Genomic DNA, 20751 nt, shown 5'->3' on the forward strand with positions numbered 1-20751 from the left:
TTTGATGAAAAGATCAGAGCTGAATAGAAAATGTGACTTTCAAACACAAGAATCAAGAGAAGCATGAAAAGGTAAACAGGAAAGAGAAATCATAAGGGACTTACTAAAATTGAATTGTTTACATTCCTACATGGAAAGATAACATTTGTAATTCTTGAAACTTTTCTCAGTATTTGGGTAGTTGGAGGGATTATATACCTATATATGTATAGACAGAGAGCACAGGGTGAGTTGAATAGGAAGGGATGATATCTAAAAAAATAAAATTAAGAGGGGAGAGAGGAGAAAGAGAGAAATGGAATGGGGCAAATTATCTTTTATAAAAGAGGCAAGAAAACACTTTTTCAATGGAGGGGAAAAGTGGGGAGGTAAGAGGGAAAAAGTGAAGCTTACTCTCATCACATTTGGCTTAAGGAGGGAATAACATGCACACTCAATTTGGTATGAAAATCTATCTTACACTACAGGAAAGTAGAGGAGAAGGGGATAAGTGGGGTGGGGGGATGATAGAAGGGAGGGCAAATGGGAGGAGAGAGTAAATAGAAGTAAACACTTTTGGGGAGGGACAAGGTCAAAAGAGAGAATAGAATAAATGGGGGGCAGGAAAGGATGGAGGGAAATATAGTTAGACTTCTACAACGTGAGTATTATGGAAGTCTTATGGAAGTCTACACATATATAGCCTATATTGATTTACTTGCCTTCTCAGTGGTGATGGTTGGGGAGGGAGGATGGGAGAGAAGTTGGAACTCAAAGTTTTAGGAACAAATGTTGAGAATTGTTTTTACATGCATCTGGGAAATAAGAAATACAGGTAATGGGGTATAGAAATCTATCTTGCCCTACAAGAAAAGAAAGAAGATGGGGATAAGGGAAGGGAGGGGTGTGATAGAAGGGAGGGCAGATTGGGGGAAGGGGTAATCAGAATGCACAGAATTTTGGAGTGGGGGAGAGGAGAAATGAGGAGAAAATTTGGAACTTAAAATTTTGTGGAAATGAATGTTGAAAACTAAAAATAAACATTTTTTAAAAATTAAAAAAAAAGAACAATGAGTTTCTTAAGTTAGTTTGCAGGTCTAGCAGAGAATCTCCAGGAGTTTCTTTGATAAACAAAACTATTTCTGTACCTTCACCTATGGAAATTTTTCACATCCTTGATCAAAGTGGCCTCTGTGAAGTAAAATCTTATATCACACACTAGGGGCATCCCCTTCTTCATAGGGCCCATCCTTCTATCAGTTAATATTGAGGGGTTCTTCAAAATTTTTAGGGAAACTTCTAACACGCTCCTGTGGAATGTGATACAGCAGCAGTATTAGCATTCCTCCAAGCTGAGAAACTGCTGTAGGCTTTGTTTGAAAGTGGGCATCCATTTTAGGTGAATCCATGTGGACTTCCTATTGATTGATTATAGCCCTTGACTTTTGATCCCAGGGATCACAGATATAGAGTTGAAAAGGACCTAAATCCAATCCTCTCATTTTATATATAAGGAAAAAGAGGCACAAAGAGACTAGATGACTTTTCCAAGGCCATACAGTTAGAAAGTGTCTGAGGTAGCTTTTGAACCCTCCCATTTTTCTGATTCCAAGTCTAGAGCCCTATCTACTCCATCACACTACTGTGGGCACATAGTTGGTCATGCGCTCCCTGGCTAATCCTATGAATAAAGCTAAATCCTACAAAAATTGATCTTTCAGGACAAGGCCTTTACCTGACTTAGACTCCAGGAGGATCTGACATATCCTATTATGGTCCTTTGTTTATGCTAGGCCAGTAAACATACTAATTCACATTTTTAACCTTAAGGCAAGAGAGGTCAAAAGTTTCCTTGAGCTCCTATAAAAACTCTCCATATTGTCCAATAGGAAGTTATTTTCAGTGAGGTATTGGGGGACCCAATGGACAATGTGTTGCTAGGGGGTCTACCATGAAACTCAAACTGACCTGGTTCATGGGGAATTCTCAGGAGAGGAAGCCTATGAACAACTGGTATTAGAGTATGAGGGTTCTAGATGCTATATGGTACTAGGGACAAATTTTAACTACTGAGTAAGTCAGGAGTTTTCTGACTTCGTATACTCCTCAGTAGCCTGGGGCAGCAGCTTCTCACGAGGTCTCTAGAGCCCTCTTCTGGGGAGCCTGGAGTAGAGCAACTACCATTATCGACTACAAGAAATTTAGGAGTCAGGTAACACGCATATCCTACTAGAAAAAAAAGGTTTCATATTCCAGCCCTCTCCCACTTAGGGGGAGTGTGTCCCTACAAGCATGAGCCCAAAGAAGAGAAGAGGCCAAACTGAGAGATAATTCTAAAAGCCAAGATGATTTAAATTCAGAGTGTACAGAGAAGATACAGGCCAAACAGTCCCTAATGGATAAGGATGCTATCTGCAGAAATAATTGGGGGCTAATTTTTTGTCTACAATCAATATATTTCCTCACAGCCTCCATCTTGATTTCTGGCTTTCTCACCCTCTTTCCAGTTACATCAATGTACTGGTAGGATCAGGGAGATACCATGTTTTCTTGTGAGTTCATCCACACAGTTCAGTTCAGGAGAGGTAGAAATGCTACTGATCTACTGGCCCTATGACTAGGACAAAAACTTGGTGCTGGGATTGCCATTTCTGATCAGCCGAAATTAAATGGCATAAAGTCATGGCTCTGTAGGAATTTCAGGATAAAAGTTAATGGAAGGGGTTAATCCAGTCTGTTACCTCCTTTGCCTGGGTCTTGGAACTTGTTATCTGTTAAGGGTGGTTGAATGTTCCTTGTGAGAAGGCAGATTTTATTTTTGTCTTTGTACTCCCAGGACCTAGTATATGATCTATCGATAGCAGGTGCTTAATAGATTGTTGAATAAGGCACAGGGAGTTGTGGCTTTGACAGGATTACATGTATGCTACAAGCAGCCAGGACTAGAAATCTATTGTGCTAACAGACTGGGTTGGTGAGATACACAAAACTGAATGGAGGTATGGTACAGAGTCTGATTTATATATGGAAAGGTGATTGGTGGGAAAACATCATTTGAGATAAATTTTCTATTTGAATTCAGTTTATGAAATGTCCCAATAGTCTTAAAGGAGTTCATAATCTCCATCTTCCAAGAGAAAAAGCTCCATCTCAACAACCTTCTTGTTTGTTTCTATACTTCCATCTAGAACAAAGAATTCATCTCAGCCATAGACCAAGGATTGGATCAGAAAGGGCTACTCATCAGACTAGAGAAGTGCCAATTCAGGAAGGCTGATGTGGAATTCCTAAGGCACATACTGGTTCAAAAAGCAAGAATACTCATGTAGGGTAAAGACCACACTGATTAGAAATCCCTGCTTGTCTACACTGACAAAATGCCTACTATGGTTCCTAAGTTTTGCGAGGCACAATTTACAATTTCATTTCCACATTTTCATGTCTGAAAATGTTTTCAACCAACCTGCTCATATTTCCAAACCATTGCACTAGACACTGAAAGTAAATCTGTACTCAATAAGCTCATGACATATTTTCCTTTAAATACTTAGATGCTCACAAGCAATTCATAGCAGAGAAGCCATCACCTCATATACACAACAATACTGCTATGAATATTTTTTTTCACAAGATGACTTTGGTGGACAAGAATTATGCTATACATGAGAAATCAGTCTAAATCAGCATTACTAAGCTCCATATGAAAGGCACATATGAAAGAGCTCCTAGTGGTCAAGTCACTTTCAAGAGACACAAACTCAATGGAGATCAACACCCATTAACATCCAAATCACACAAATCTAGAGCACCTTTGCTCAATTGATACCAGTTTTTCTAACACTATTTGTTTTAGCAGATTTAATTTTACAACTTTCTACAAGCCAAAGCAATGAAACAATGTGGCAGATGCACTACTGCAAAAACCAGAGTTCCAACACCTAGATCAGTTACCTCAGAAGACCCTCCTTTTGATATGCCTGGCCTGAGACAAGATCATCCCTGATAATCAGGGAAATCCCTAGGCAAAGGCAGATATTGGTGTCAGGGGAAGATGAAGCTGAACCTTGAGAGAGACAAGAGAAGGCTAATCTAAAGCCTGTAACCAGAGTGGATACAAAACAAAACGGTTGGTTGGTTGGTGGTTGTCCTTAGTTTTTGAAGAGGACCAAAATGACATCACCATGATAAAGTGAAGTTTCCATGTGTCCAACTGTGGCCGATCAGACCAGTACGAGTTTGGAATGCTCTATAACAGGTTGGGTACAGACAGTCTGTGTGAATATTTGGGGTGGATACTCCAAATCTGCGCATCCTGTGTTTACTTTATGCTATCTCAACTCTGCTTTGCTCATAGAGCACAGCACCCTTTCTGATGGCACACCATGCTGAGTGGTGCTGTGCCAGTGTCTCCCATGTTGCACAGTCAAATCCAAAGTTCTTGAGAGTGTCCTTGTATCTCTTCTTCTGACCACCATGTGATCGCCTGCTCCATGTGAGTCCTCCATAAATTAGTCTTTTTGGCAAGCGTATATTTTGCATTTGAACAATGTGGCCAGTCCATCGGAGTTGTGCTCTCTGAAGCATAGTTTGAATGCTTGGCAGTTCAGCTCAAGCAAGGACTTCAAAATCTGGTACCTTATCCTGCCGGGTGATTCTCAAAACAAAATAGAATTTCTTTGAGTGTATGGACTGTGTTTAAAATTTCTGTCTCCTTATCTCCCCTGGCCCAAAGTCTTATACAAAGCAGCCATTTAATAAATGCTTGTTGAGTAAAATTTAATTAGAAACATCAATAGACAAGAAGCTAAGAGAGGAGTCAAAGTCAAAACAATTCTGCCAAAATTTAGGGAGTCAAAATATAAGAAGAACACCGGAACTGAGACTGTCTGAACTTAAAATTGTTTTCTGGAAGCTAAGGCTTTTTTTTTTTATTTTTTTATTCTGGAGGCTTGAGTGCTCCATGCTGAACCTCTGTGTGGTCCTGGATAAACCCTATGATCTCCTGCTAATTCAACAACTCTTGTTCAGATCCATATACCTGAAAACTACAAGTACTTGGTCTCAGCCAGACCGGCAGATCAAATCAGTAAGCAGTAGCTCTCCCATTTGCTCTGGGCCATTCTCTAAAGCAGAACTTAAACTTTTTTCACTCAACCTCTTTTCCCCTGAGAAATTTTTACACAATGCCAGTTACATAGGTATATAAAACAGATACACAAATCAAACATTTGCTGATAATAAACCATAAAGAAATTTGTTTTAAAACAATTCTTTGGTATATATTTATTAAAGACAAAAGCAAATTTGCGTATTAATGAGATGGATATGCTTGGTTTATTTTTACATAAATAATTAAATCTTGGTGGAATATTTGATACTGTTGGACTCAGAGCAGCTTCCATGTTTTTCAGATTTGATTGATATTTTGATTTTATAATTAACAGTGAGAACGCTGCTTCACATAAATATGTAGTACAAAATGGCAGAAATATGTTTAGGGCCATTTCAGAAAGTGCTGGAAATTTTGTCTTAATCTCAAGTCAAAATTCATTTAATGATTTTTTAGGAAACTCAAGTTTAAAACCCATGTCACTTGATAACTCAGCTAATTTTTGAGCTTTTAATAGCAGATGACTGAGGATTTTTATTTCAATTGAGTACAGTTTGTGAACCCAATTTAATTTTTTCGAATCAAAATTTGAAGAGAAGTATTTCTGAAACTGTATCTCCAGGCACTTCAGATGATCAATTACAACTTTTATAATTAAATGTTTGAGAAGGTTATTTTCAATTACAAAATCTTCTGTAGCTATACACATTTCTGAAGAACTGTTTTCTACCTTATTTTCCATATGTTAACTTTTTTTAGTAAAACTTTCAAGTTTATCTTTTAACATAAATATGTTACATTTTTTCCTTGAAGGAACATGTTTAAATCATTGAGTTTTTGGAAAATATCTGACAAATAACAGTTTTGAAAGCCATGAGTCATTATGAAAAAAATTACAATGTCAGATTTCTACTCAGTCAAAAATATAACAACTTCATCTTTCAATTTCAACAATTTGTTTAAACTTCGCCACCTTGATTGTCTTTCCAAAGGTTTGAAAAACAACTGTTAAAGGCATGGCTTTTAATGAAGCTAATGCTTTCGATAATATTGTGAAGCACAATTTTTTGGCTACGAATGCCTCCCAATGGATCATACAGTGAATAAAAGTGATATGTTCATTACTACCAGCTTTAACTTTGCTGCATTTTTAAAATTTAAATCTAATTTTTTTGTTTTCAACATTCACTTCCATAAGTTTTTGAGTTCTAAATTTCCCTGCTCTCTCCCCTCTCCCTCCCCAAGATGGTGTGCAATCTGATACAGGCTATACATAGACCATTCATATTAAACATATTTTCACATTAGTCATGTTGAAATGAAGAATTAGAACCAAGGGGAGAAACCATGAGAAAGAAGAAAGGAACAAACAAAAACGAGCAAACAGCCTGCTTCCATCTGCATTCAGACTCCATAGTTCTCTGGATGTGGACAGCATTTCCCATCATGAGTTTTCTGGAGTTGCCTTGGATCCTTGCTGAGAAGGGCAAAGTCTAACAAAGCTGGCCATCACACACGGTGGCTGTTACTGTGTACAGTGTTCTCCTGGTTCTGCTCACTTCACCCAGCATCAGTTCATACATATATATAGTCTTTCCAGGCCTCTCTGAAGTCCACCTGCTCATCATTTCTTATGGAACAATAACATTCCATCACATTCATACACTACCACTTGTTCAGCCATTCCTCAGTTGATGGGCTTCCCCTCAACTTCCAGTTCTTGGCCACCACAAAAAGAGCTGCTGTAAATATTTTTGTACGTGTGGGTCCTTTTCCCACTTTTATGATCTCTTTGGGATGCAGATCTAGAAGTGCTATTGCTGTGCAATTCTGTAGCCCTTTGGATCTATTGCTCTCCAAATTGCTCTCCAGAATGGCTGGATCAGTTCACAATTCTACCAACACTGCACTAGTGTTCCAGTATTCCCACAACTTCTCCAACATTTATCATTATCCTGTTTTGTCATGTTAGTCAATCTGATGGGTGTGATGTGATACTCAGAGTTGTTTTGATTTGCATTTTTCTAATCCATAGGGTAAATCCAACATTCTTGCTCCAGTACCTTCTGAACATACTCTAATGAAATTTTTCTACTGTAAATCTTCATTTGCGAAAAATTCATTGACTTGAAGATATACATACATATCTTCCCCTCTTATGTGCCCTTCCAAAGGGCGACAAAATAATAATTCCTCACGTATGCTTCCTTTATAAACTCATCTTACTTAAAGTTACAATTGTTAGAAATATCAGTTGCTGCATCTAACTGAATTGCAGACTTTGGGCTGCCCTTAAGCCTGGTAATAAGTTGCTGGAATTGGTCAGAAATTCTTTTGGAAACACTATCATTCAGTAAAGGAATTTTATGAATTTCATCCCCATACTTTTGCCCATGAACTATTTCTGACATTTTAATAGCAGCATGGAATATGAGATCTCCTCTTGTCGCATAAGGCTTTTTAGTTTTTGCAATTAAATTAAGAAGTGTCATAAGATGCAAGTAAATCCTTTTCACTGACAGTAACAAATTTCTCAAAACATGTTTTTCTTTACTTGAGGATTTTAAAAGTCATTCAAAAAGGATGTGGGAGAGTTGGAACACTAAAACATTGTTGGTTGAGCTGTGAGCTGATCCAACCATTCTGGAGTGCAATTTGGAACTATGCCCAAAGGGCTACAAAAATGTGCATACCCTTTGATCCAGCAACATCGCTTCTAGAACTGTATCCCCAAGAGATCATAAAAATGAGAAAGGGTCCCACAAGTACAAAAATATTTATAGCAACACTCTTTGGAAATCAAGGGAATGCCCATCAATTGGGAAATGGCTGAATAAATTATGGTATGTGAATATAATGGAATACTTTTATGCTATAAGAAATGATGAACAGGAAGACTTCAGAGAGGCCTGGAAAGACTTATGTGATCTGATACGGAGTGAAAGAAGCAGAACCAGAAGAACTTTGTGCACAGCAATGACCACAATGTGCGAGAGTTTTTTGTGGTAGACTTAGAACTTCATAGCAATGCAAGGACATAAAAAAATTCCCAATGGTTTTCTAAGGCAAAATGCTTTCCACATCCAGAGAAAAAACTATGGAATTCAATCGCAGAATGTAGCAGATCATTTTTGTGTGTGTGTATTACATTTTGGTTTGTTATATGATTTCTCCCATTCAATTTAATTCTTCTCCACAGCTGAAAATGTATTTAATAAGAATGTTTGAGTAGAACCTATATAAAATTGTATGCCATCTTAGGGAGAGAGGGGGGAGGGAGGGAAAAACAATAATCTAAGTTATATGGTAGTGATTGTAGAATACTGAAAATAAATAAAATTAATTAATTTTTTAAAAAGTCATTCAAAATATTTCTTTGGTTTTGCAGTCCACTGCACTGTTGGCATTAAGATGTTGTTTTGGTTTGACTGGTTTCATGTTTCCTGCAGCCAAAACTCCATTACAAATTAAGCAAAGAGGTTTTCCACACCATCATCATTATTAAAAGTAAATTCATATTGCAAAAATGATTTGACATATTTTCTTTTCCTTGTCAATTCAGATGTACTACAACCTGGTAGAGAAGACTCTGCCACAGTGTCATCAGTATTTTTACCTCTTCTGTCTAAATTTATCCACTTATCCATAACCAAAAAATATTTTTGTCCTAAAATGTACAAAAATACTGCTAATAATTTATCAATATTTATAATTTATACTAGCTTTAGTGTATGAAATTCCATTTGTTTGAATTAATTTTTTAAAAACTGATGTTCACACTTAGATACACATACAGCAGTGATAGTGGAAAAATATTATTAAAGGGCTTTTGTCTTTACTTGCTACAATTAAACATTTATATATCTGTAAAAGAAGGAAAAAATAGCAATTTTTAAAATCATATATTCTAACACAATACAATCCAAAGATATACTAATTTGATACTTGTATGCTGAGGAATGACAGAGGAAAATATTAAAAATTGTTATTTTCTGGAATTAAACTGTTATGCTTCTGTAAGAACAAGAAAACTTTGAATGCACGGTAAAAACACTGCAATTCATAACATATAATAGTCTCAAATCTGAGCTGAGGTATTTCTGGCAGTGCTGTTGGCATGTGGCATGATGGCATGTGCAGTGGAAAGTGCGTAGTGTGTATGCAGAACCAAGGCTGCAGTGATGTCACAAAATGCAACGTTGCAAAGTACTACCAGAAACACCTCAAATTCATTATGTTTGACTTTGAATTAATCTTTGGTCATTCTGTATTCAGAAACCTTTTACTGTTGCCAAATTTTTTTGTGACCCCCTACATTAACTTAGGCGACTCCATATGGGGTTATAACTCACAGTTTAAGAAGCACTGTCCTAAAGCACCAATTCTTGAATGATGGAATAAGGCTGGTTTGACAGCCTCCTTCCACTAGAGCAAATGAGTCTATTTAAGGACATCTGACTATAATGATTCATATTCTCACCTGTCAAAGTCCTTCAAACCTCACTGAAGGTTTAGTTCCCTTAATTCATTTTCTAGCTCTATAATCTCCTCTCATATCTTCCCTCCAGTTAAGGTCTCCAGTTTATCCCATACTTTTGTACTATTCTGGTCACCACCCTACAAGAAACATTTACCTCTCCACAGTACATCATTCTGCTTCAATGAATAGAACACCAATCATATTTGTAAGTAATATCTTAAGCACAATATACCATATCACCAAGACGACTGGTTCAACCTACTGCCCAAGGCTGAATTCTGTTCACCTCAAACCCTTTATACACACTATGAGTGCAGCACCCAGTTTTTGTCCATGCTCAGACCTTTAAGGCTGCCCAGTCTGAGTTATAAATCAATGGTGATACTATCTAGTATGCCCAACAAGAAACAGGTGATTCTTCATCAACCTTGTGGCCAAAATTTCCTTCCCTTTTCTCCATCCTGGCAAGATGCTGGTCTCTCACTCACCCTCACCACCCCCATCCTCACTACTTTAGGAGGAAACTCAGAATCTCTACTCCAGTCCAACTCTCCAGCCCACTTATGGTGGCAGGCCAAGTTATTTCACCTCCTATTCCTGCCTTTCCTATTGGACATGGCCACTTACACCCCTTGGAAGAACAGGTAAGTCACCACTCCCATCCTGGTTAAGACTGAGGACTAGTAGATCTCGTCCTTTGCCTTGCAATCCTGTGCTAAGTGTCACTCAGTCTTCCTACCACCATGTCTTCCATGCATGGCCATTTGACCTACTAAGACATCCTATAGACCCTGGGGCCTTGCCATCATTCCTGCATCCGTGTCCTCAGGACTTCCAGGTCCTGGCATCCACCTTGCAGCTACATTTTCTATATGTGCTATGTGCCCTAAGTAGAATGAGAGCAGGGACTTTTGAAATTTTTATCCTTACAACTTAGCACAGTGCTTGACACATAGTAAACCTTTAATATATCCTTCCTTCCTTCCTTCTTTCCATGTCAAAGATTGAGTCTGGCCAGGTACCCAATGTTTGTACACAGACTCCAGGAAACTGGCACACAGTCCATAGATCCCTTCCTGATCACATGGGGTAGATGATGATCCCTTTGGCCTATTTACTAGGATTACGTATCTTTCTACAATAGTCCTTTATCCCATTTTACATTAGTCTTTGCTGCAGTAAGTTAACCTAAAACCTGACCTACATGTATCAAAACCTCACCCACCCTAAATAATCCTGGATAGATAAGAATAATATAATAGCCAGAGATATCTTGGAATCATAGAGGTGACAGGGCTGTCTTGGGTGTTTGGTGGATTCTGGGTTCACCAAATTTTGAATAGCTTAAGCCTACAGAAGCCTTTCACTACAGAGCCATGGCCTTGGGCTCCATAGAAATATTCTAGGAGGAGGGGCAACACTGTGTTCAGCTGAGCTGGGGAGATGGGAAGACAAAGCACTAAGGTTTGCAAAGCACTTCACTAACATCTCCTTGGATCCTCACAACAAACGTACAAAATAAGTGCTATTATTCTCCCCATTTTATGGTTGAAGAAACTGAGCCTCATGGAGGTTAAATGGCTTGTCCCGAGCCACCCAGCTAGCCAATGTTGGAGGCAGAATCCTCTCTCTGTCTCTCCCTCTCACCCTCTCCATCTTCTATAGACCCTACTGCCTACTGTTGGGCTGGGAAGATGGCCACAGTGGGACACTGCTATAAATGGCATGGCTTTGAGCAGATTATTTGCATAAAGAAAACTGTCATTATTCAAAGCCTTGTGCTTCCTCTTTCAGGTTAAGTTCTGGATTTGTTGTGAAGCTCTCCTTCAGCACCGCTCCACCCCCAACACTGACTCTAATGTTCCTGAATCCAAACTAAGATTTTCAGCCCAGCCTCCTGGGCCTATTACTTTGTGGATGTCTATCTTTGACCTCTGGGCTGGCTTTCAGTCTGTTCATTTGGACACTTCCAAAATGGACCACTGCCTCTGCTGTATGCTTACGCTCTCTCTCTCTCTCTCACTTCCCATAGGAGAACAGGATACAATAAAGTCATTCACCAAATATTGCTCTGTAGGACTTTTTTGGCTCTTTCAAAAACTCAAATCCACCCTACAAGCATGGAGACCTACAGTCACAGAGGATATTCAAAAGATATGCCACAGGTCTTGAAGCCAGTTCCAAAGTGTTTTAAGTAATAGCAGAATCACTGGAATAAATGCAAAATCTCACAAAGAAACTACTTTGAAAGGAATAATATTGAAAAAAAGACAATATTCTTTCAAACGTGAAATATGGTCCATCTATAAAAAAAATCATTCATTTTTATTTTATAGTTAGATTTTGTATTTTTATCTACTTTTAGGTAAAAGACAATTTAAAATGTTATTCCGAAATTGAAGGAAAAAAACACTATAAAGACATTTTACCTTATTCAGAGTTTCTTTTGACCACTGCAGGGATTCCTGTTGTTTCTGAAGTTCATTTTCTAATGTCTGGATTTGTTCAAATTCATCCTAATATCAAAAGATGAATTAAGTAAAACCAATGTCAATAATCTTTTGGGAGTGAGGAGAATGCTGTTTGAACCCAAATAAAGAAATCAATGGTGGTAATGTTCTAGATATTGCTGATGCATTATAAAGGCAGAAAAGTATAATTTTATCTGAATGTGTAAGTTAAATCTTGCCCAAGTGGGACTCCTAGGTCATATTCTAACCTTTTATAGTTAAATTGACTTTCTCATTAAGTTTATGATTAAGGACTACGAAGTAATTGTAACATTAAGCTAAAAAAAATTTAATTGTAAAGATAGTTCTTCTACAGTAAAAAAGGTTACATGAAATATTTCAAAGGCAACCAAAAACATTTTTTCATATTTTTCATTTATTATTCTCTTCTATTGGCACAGATAATTGAGAAATTATTTTTATCTTGGTGATGGGGGGAAGAGAACATTGATTTTTAACCATTAACTTATTGTTTGGGTTCAAAGTTAATTCTGGCATACCTTAAGACGAACTTCCTCAAGGCCACAACCCACAGAGTTATATGAATTTAACTTGGGATCAGCCAGTTCCAGCTTCTCCAACAGCATTGTTCTCTCTCCCAATAAATATGCAATCTGTTCACTGGCACTGCTCTGAGCTATTTCTGATAAGCCCTCCTGATCCAGCATTCCTTCAATCTCCTTCAGCTCGATCTCTGGGAGGAACAAAATATAAAATAAAAGACTTATACAATTAGAAGATTTATATATTTCAAAATCTCATGACATCTAATATTATTCAAAGTGGCTGAGTGAGTCTATGCTTTGATGCCTAACAAAAGAGTCTTTTAAAAGTTGCATAGCTCTCCTCCCACCTCCCTGCTCACCCTGTCTATGATTTTTCCTAACTTTCTAAGGGAAACAATAGAAAAGATTCACCCAATAAGTTGAAGTCTTCCCTGCTGTTTAATTTGCCATTGATAGAAGATCAAAAAGACCATTATGAAATTTTAAAATGCAGACCCAAATTGAGCAGTAATATGTATGGTATACTAGCAGAAAAATTAACCTGGACATTAGGAGACCTGCTTTCAGCCCCAGTTCTGCTGCTCATTAGCTGTGCCACCTTAGGCTAGACACTTAAACTCCCTGGGTTTCATCTGTGAAATGAGAGGGTTGGACTAGATAATATCATATGCTTCTTACAGTTCTAAAATTTTATTTTAATAGGTGTTTGAGAACTGATTGGTAACCTGGCACTTGTAGTTCGGAGGAACAAATATTCCCTCTCTCAGCTCTGAAAGCAATTTGGGGCTACTACAATCTTAGAGCCAAAAAGATGAACTTGAGTTATGTCCAGGAGCTCTTCAAGGGATATAAACAGTCTCTGAGACACAGACTCAGAAGAAGGAGTAGGGTCCTCAAGTAGGAGTGGGGGAAGCAGTGGGGAGACAGCATGGCAACCCCTGACTAGAACTTAACCAGCTACAATGGAAAGAATTAGCGGCACAGGAGCAACAGGTGAAAAGAACAAATGAAAAGGAGAAATTAAAAGGAAGGCTGAGTTGCAGTAGAAAAGGATGAGACTGAGAAGGGCCACTAGATCCCTCCTCCAGGTCTCAGTGCTCAAGCTTCCTGGAAGCTTCTTCAAGGCCTGAGGGACATATGAAGCAAAGGTCTGCTCTGTCCTCAGCTCCCCCACTACATGGCTGTCCAGAATAGAAACTGTAATATATTCTGCTCACATCTCTTGCCTAAATATTTCTTGTATCTTGACCTTTGGCCTCAAATACATAGAGGTCAAGGATTATCTAAAGATAAGCATAAATTTAAATTAAGGGAGAAAACCAAATCTCTGTCTTACTGTTAGAAATGTTCTAAACTGAGAGCTTGGAGCTATTGTGATTATATTACAAACTTTATGTCTAAGATAAATTAATTTGATAAAAATTCCACAAAATAGAGAAAAGTACTACGTAGAGAGGACAATGGTTAGAGAAAAGATGACACCCTAAACCATGCCCTCTACAAGAGACAGGGCCTGAGAAAGATTCTGCTTTCCCTCTCACCCATACAGCAAGGCATAAGGGGCAAAAGGGGTACCACCTACCAACCATACCTTTCACAGTCATAGCTACACCCACACCTGTTGGTATTACACAAGACTAACATATCTGCCATGAAATTACCAGGGTTTATTTATGTTGTTTATTTAAATAGTACTATTGAATTTTATAAATTTTGAATTTAATGAATTTACTAAGCAAGTTTATACTAAAAAATGCAAGGTTATTTTTTGCAACAAGTTATATCATTCATAAAAAAGCGGAGGGGGATACTTTATGAGACAGTATCACGAGCATGCTTTGCCAAATGTCATTAACTGGTTTCATGAAAATAACATTAGATTGAATCTAAAATGCCTCTGGCAGCAACAGCAGGTTGATGATGAGGAGGAGGGCAGTTAATTTCATAGGAACAAGACTGAACAGAGCAAAGCTAGAGTCACCTTGACAGCAAGACAAGTCACAGCCATCCATTGTAAGAGTAGAGGAAAAGCTGCCCAGGTCAACATCATGCTAAACAAGCAGGGCACAGGGATAGGGGGCTGGCTTGGGATGACCTCAGTTTGCTGGTTTAGAATAGTTAAAGGGCTGAAGACAACATGAAGGATGTCTTAATTATAATATATTAAAGATGTTTTTGAGAAATTAGGTTGACTGGGGCAATACTAGGCAAGGCATACCTGAGTATAAACACATATGACTGAGAGACAAAGAGACAAAGCAACAGAAACACAGAAAAAGATATAGCTGTATGTTTATCAAGAGATAGACACCCACAAATACAAACAGATGTCCATGGAATAATATCAGCACCTTGTGGCAGTTTCAAATACTGCCAGTTTTTACAGCAAATTTACATTTTTACAGCTACACTTGTACTATGAGGTGCTTGTTGAAATTAGCCAGGAAAGATCCATACAAGTAGGTTACAAGTCCCCCATTCTTGTAAAGAATTATCCAGTGGATAAAAAGAAATTACTTTTGTTTAAAAATCCCTACATAAAGTGACTTTTCCTTTAAATATTAGTCACAGGTATCATTATGAATTAAGGATCAGACTACTTAGTACTTGAGCATACTTTGCTATAACCTTTTTTAAAAAGTTTAATACATAATGTATACCTATTTCCAATCATCAGCACAATTTTGCTAATAGGCTCAATTCTCATTATGAGATTCAATCCTTAACTGATAAACAAGATTTGGCTATGACCTAGTGTCCATCAGAGAGGGAAAGACAATATACATTTGCAATGGTAATAATCTAAAAGTGAAAGACTGAGGTGGAAACAAAGATATTAGGAGATGCCAAGAGGTTGGAACTGAGACTAGGGAAAGGAGAATTCAGAATTTAAAATGTGACCTTCTGTGTTTAGCATCATCTGCGGGAATGATACACTTGATTCAGGGCACGAGGTGTTCCATTTCTCAAATACTCTTTGTAACGAAGCGGTGGTTTACTAGATTTTTTCATTCATTCATTTAAAAATTCTTTTCTTTTAAAATTTTGAGTTCCAAATTCTCTCCCTGTCTTGCACCTCCTCTCCCACCCACTGAGAAGGCAAGTAATATATCAATTATATATGTGAAGTCACACAAAATATATATTCATATCAGCCATACTGGGGGAAAAAAAGCTGTGAAAAATAAAGGCAGTAAGAAAATATACTTCAATCAGTTTTCTCTCTGGAGGTGGATAGCATTTTCTTTGGAACTGTCTTGGATCACTGTTTTAATCAGAATAGCAAAATCTTTCACAGCTGATCATCAAACATTGCCATTACTGTGCACAATGATCCCCTGGCTCTTCTCACTTCACTTCACATGAGTTCAGATAGATCTTGCCATGTTTTCCAGAAACCACCCTCCTCCTCATTTCTTATAGCACAATTACTCCATCACAATCATATGCCACAACTTGTTCAGCCATTCCCCAAATGATAAGCATCCCCTCAACTTCCAATTCTTTGCTACCACAAAAAGAGCTGCTAGAAACATTTTTGTGCCTATGGATCCCTTTCCTTTGATCTCTTTGGGGGAAAGACCTAGTATTGCTAGGTCAAAGTATTATAGCTCTTTGGGCACAGTTCAAAATCGTTCTCCAGAATATCTGGACCAGTTCACTACTTATCATTATGAATGCACTACTCCATTAGTGCATTAGTGCATTAGTGCACCTGTTTTCCCTCATCCCCTCCTGCATGTGTCATTTCTGATAGGTGTGAGGTGGTACATCACAGTTGTTTTGTATTTCTCTAATCAATTGTGATTTAGAGCATTTTTTCAGGTTAACTGTGTGTGTTTCTGTTTCAATTGTGTCTCTTATAAACAACATATAGTTGGATTCTGGATTCTAATCCATTCTGCTATCTGTCTCTGTTTTATGATTATTCTGTATTTCTTTCAATCCATTTTCTTCTGTTTGTTCTTCCCTCTTTTATCCCGACCCTCCTCAAAAGTCTATTTTGCTTCTGAACACAGACTCTATTAATTCACCCTCCCTTTCATCATCTCCCCCTCTATCTTATCCTCTTCCCCTCCTAGTTCCCTATTGGGTAGGATAGATAAGAGGAAGGTTCTTCTTCCCTGTGTGTCTCTTATGTGGGAACATGTTCTATAAGGGTTATGCTCAGTTTGCTGAGTAGATTATTCCTGGTTGTAATTCCTCCAGAATATCACATACCAAGCCCTCTGTTACATCAATGTAGAAGTTGCTAAATCTTGTATGACACTGACTGTGACTCCACAATATTTGAATTGTTTCTTTCTGGCTGCTTGCAATATTTTCTCCTTGATGAGGGGGCTCTGAACTCTGGCTATAATACTTTTGGGAGTTTTCATTTTGGCATCTCTTTCAGGAGGTGATCAGTGGATTCTTTCCATTTCTATTTTACCCTCTGTATCTAAGCTTTTGGGGGCAGTTTTCCTTCACAATTTCTTGAATTATGATATCTGGGATCTTTTTTTGATCATGCTTTTCAGGTAGTCCAAAAATTCTTAAATTATTTCTCGAGCTATTTTCCAGGTCAGTTGCATTTCTAATGAGATAGTTCACATTTTCTTTTTTTTTTCATCCTTTTGACTTTATTTTATTGCTCCTTGATGTCTTATGAAGTAATTAACTTCGACTTACCCATGGAATTATTTTTTCAATGAGCTTTTGTACCTCTTTTTCCATTTGGCCAATTCTGCTTTTTGAAGAGTTCTTTTCTTTTTTTTAAATTTATTTATTTTTTAGTTCTCAACATTCACTTCCACAAGAATTTGAATCCAAAATTTTCTCCCCATTTCTCCCCATACCCCACCCCAGGACAGCATATACCCCATCTACCCCTTCTTCTAGTCTGTCCTCCCTTCTAGTACCCCTCCCTTCTTTCATCCTCCTCCCCTCTATTTTCCTATAGGACAAACTAGCTTTCTATGCCCCCATTGAGTACATCGTATTTCCCAGTTGCATGCCAAAACAATTTTTAACATTCACTATTAAAGTTTTGAGTTCCATATTCTCTCCCTTCCTCTCTCCTTACCCATCGTCAATGAAAAGGCAAACAACTCAATTTAGGTTATACATGTGTAGCCATGCAAAACAATTCCATAATAATTATGTTGTGAAAGACTAACCACATTTCCCTTAGTCCTATCCTGCCTTCCATTTGTTCCATTCTCTCCCTTGACCTGTCCTCCCACAATAGTTTTTGCTTTTGATTATCCCTTTCCCCAATTTGCTGTCCCTTCTATTATCTTCCCTCTCTTAACCCCTTCCCCCCTGCTTTCCTGCAGGGTAAAATAGATTTCCATATCCAATTGAGTGTTGTGTTATTCCCTCCTTAAGCCAGATCCCATGAGAGTAAGGCTCAGTAATTTCCTTTCATCTCCCCCTTCTTTCCCTCCATTGTAAAAGCTCTTTCTTGTCTTTTTTTTATTTTAATTTATTTATTTAACTTTTAACATTCATTTTCACAAAATTTTGGGTTCCAAATTTTCTCCCCATTTGTCCCCTCCCCCCACCCCAAAACACCGAGCATTCTAATTGCCCCTATAACCAATCTGCCCTCTCTCCTACCATCCCTCCCTTCCCTTGTCCCCATCTTCTCTTTTGTCCTGTAGGGCCAGATAACTTTCTATACCCCTTTACCTGTATTTCTTATTTCCTAGTAGCAAGAACAGAACTCAACAGTTGTTCCTAAAACTTTGAGTTCCAACTTCTCTTCCTCCCTCCCTTCCCACCCCTTCCCTCTGGAAGGCAAGCAATTCAATGTAGGCCATATCTGTGTAATTTTGCAAATGACTTCCATAATAGTCATGTTGTATAAGACTAACTATATTTCCCTCCATCCTATCCTGCCCCCCATTGTTTCTATTCTCTCTTTTGATCCTGTCCCTCCCCAAGAGTGTTGACTTCAAATTGCTCCCTCCTCCTATTGCCCTCCCTTCCATCCCCCCCACCCTGCTAATCCCCTTATCCCCCACTTTCCTGTATTGTAAGATAGGTTTTCATACCAAAATGAGTGTGCATTTTATTCCTTCCTTTAATGGAATGTGATGAGAGTAAACTTCATGCTTTTCTCTCACCTCCCCTCTTTTTCCCTCCACTAAAAAGCCTTTTGCTTGCCTCTTTTATGAGAGATAATTTGCCCCATTCCATTTCTCCCTTTCTCCTCCCAATATATTTCTCTCTCACTGCTTAATTTCATTTTTTTAAAGATATGATCCCATCCTATTCAATTCACTCTGTGCTCTGTGTGTGTGTGTAATCCCACCAACTACCCAGATACTGAAAAGTTTCAAGAGTTACAAATATTGTCTTTCCATGTAGGAATGTAAACAGTTCAGCTTTAGTAAGTCCCTTATGACTTCTCTTTGCTATTTACCTTTTCATGCTTCTCTTCATTCTTGTGTTTGAAAGTCAAATTTTCTTTTCAGCTCTGGTCTTTTCATCAAGAATGCTTGAAAGTCCTAGGTTTCATTGAAAGACCATTTTTTCCCCTGAAGTATTATACTCAGTTTTGCTGGGTAGGTGATTCTTGGTTTTAGTCCTAGTTCCTTTGACTTCTGGAATATCCTATTCCACGCCTTCGATCCCTTAATGTAGAAGCTGCTAGATCTTGTGTTATCCTGATTGTACTTCTACAATACTTGAATTGTTTCTTTCTAGCTGCTTGCAATATTTTCTCCTTGACCAGGGAACTCTGGAATTTGGCCACAATGTTCCTAGGAGTTTCTCTTTTTGGATCTCTTTCAGGAGGTGATCGGTGGATTCCTTGAATACTTTTTTTGCCCTCTGGTTCTAGAATATCAGGGCAGTTTCCTTTGATAATTTCTTGGAAGATCATGTCTAGATGCTTTTTTTGATCATGGTTTTCAGGTAGGCCAATAGTTTTTAAATTATCTCTTCTGGATCTGTTTTCCAGGTAAGTTGTTTTTCCAATGAGATATTTCATATTGTCTTCTATTTTTTTCATTCTTTGTTTTGTAATTTCTTGATTTTTCATAGTCATTAGCTTCCATCTGCTCCATTCTAATTTTTAAAGAACTATTTTCTTCAGTGAGTTTTTGGACCTTTTTCCATCTGACCGATTCTGTTTTTAAGGCATTCTTCACTTCATTGGCTTTTTGGACCTCTTTTGCCACTTGGGTTAGTCTATTTTTAAGGGTGTTAATTTCTTCAGCATTTTTTGGGTATCCTTTAGCAAGCTATTGACTCGCTTTTCCTGATTTTCTTGCACTGCTCTCATTTATCTTCCCAATTTTTCCTCCACCTCTCTTTCTTGATTTTCAAAATCTTTTTTGAGCTCTTCCATGGCTGGAGACTATTGCATTTTTTTTTTGAAGGCTTTGGATGTAGCAGCTTTGACCTTGCTGTCTTCCTCATCCAAAAGGATGGAAGAAAATACCTTTTCACCAAGAAAGTAATCTTCTACAGACTTATTTTTTCCCCTTTTGGGGCATTTTCCTAGCCAGCTACTTGACTTCTGAGTCCTTGTCAAGTGGACGGTATACTATCCTAGGGTTTAGAGGTTTTGTGCAGCTGTTCTCTGAAATATATCTATGGACCTGTAAGTTCTCAGTTCCTCCAAAGTGGCAAAGACAAGGGAGAGGTGTTTACTCCTCTCTTGGCCTGCGCTGTGGTCTGTGAGCAACCAAAAGCACTCTTTTCTGCCCTGGAACTGCAAGTAGGATTCCCTCTCCACAGCTGCCACCAACTTTGCTATGCCAGTGCTCCTCCTCATCCCAGGACCATCACTTAGGACTGACACCCAGATCAGCAGCTTGATTCCTTGAGGGTCTGTAGGCTGAGAGCTCCAGGAGTGGTAGCTGCTGCCACAGTAGCTGAGGCTGCCCTGGGATACCGACAAAACTCCATTCTCACCCAGGTGAAAGAGATTTCTCGTTGACCTTTGAAGCTGTCTTTGGTGTTTGTGGGTTGACAAATCTGCAAACCACAGCAGCTGCCTGTGATTCAGAGCCCTGAAGTATGCTCCAGTCCTGTCTGTGCCGAGCAGCCCACGCTGGGCTGTGGTCCGCTCTGTGCCCAGTGTGATAGACCCTTCCTGTCAGCCTTCCAGGCTGTCTTGGGCTGGAATTCTGTTTCATACTATCATTTTGTGGCTTCTGCTGCTCTAGAATT

The 20751-nt window shown here is 38.4% G+C and overlaps 1 protein-coding gene across 7 annotated transcripts in view; it reads right to left on the bottom strand.

The window, feature by feature from the left end:
* Positions 1 to 20751, bottom strand: part of CCDC30 (coiled-coil domain containing 30) — a 165877-nt gene that overhangs the window by 133501 nt on the left and 11625 nt on the right. For all 7 annotated transcript variants that reach the window (XR_011967154.1, XM_072609733.1, XM_072609736.1 and 4 more), the window contains exons 4-5: positions 12580 to 12773; positions 11999 to 12085 (exon numbers count right to left, since the gene is read on the bottom strand). Coding sequence is in view for 6 of the 7 variants with exons in the window: in XM_072609733.1 (XP_072465834.1) it covers positions 11999 to 12085; positions 12580 to 12773 (281 nt within the window). In the remaining variant the exon portion in view is untranslated. The remainder of the gene's footprint in view (positions 1 to 11998; positions 12086 to 12579; positions 12774 to 20751) is intronic.

This window comes from Notamacropus eugenii, chromosome 5 (assembly GCF_028372415.1).
Source record: "Notamacropus eugenii isolate mMacEug1 chromosome 5, mMacEug1.pri_v2, whole genome shotgun sequence".
Classification (NCBI taxonomy): Eukaryota; Metazoa; Chordata; class Mammalia; order Diprotodontia; family Macropodidae; genus Notamacropus; species Notamacropus eugenii.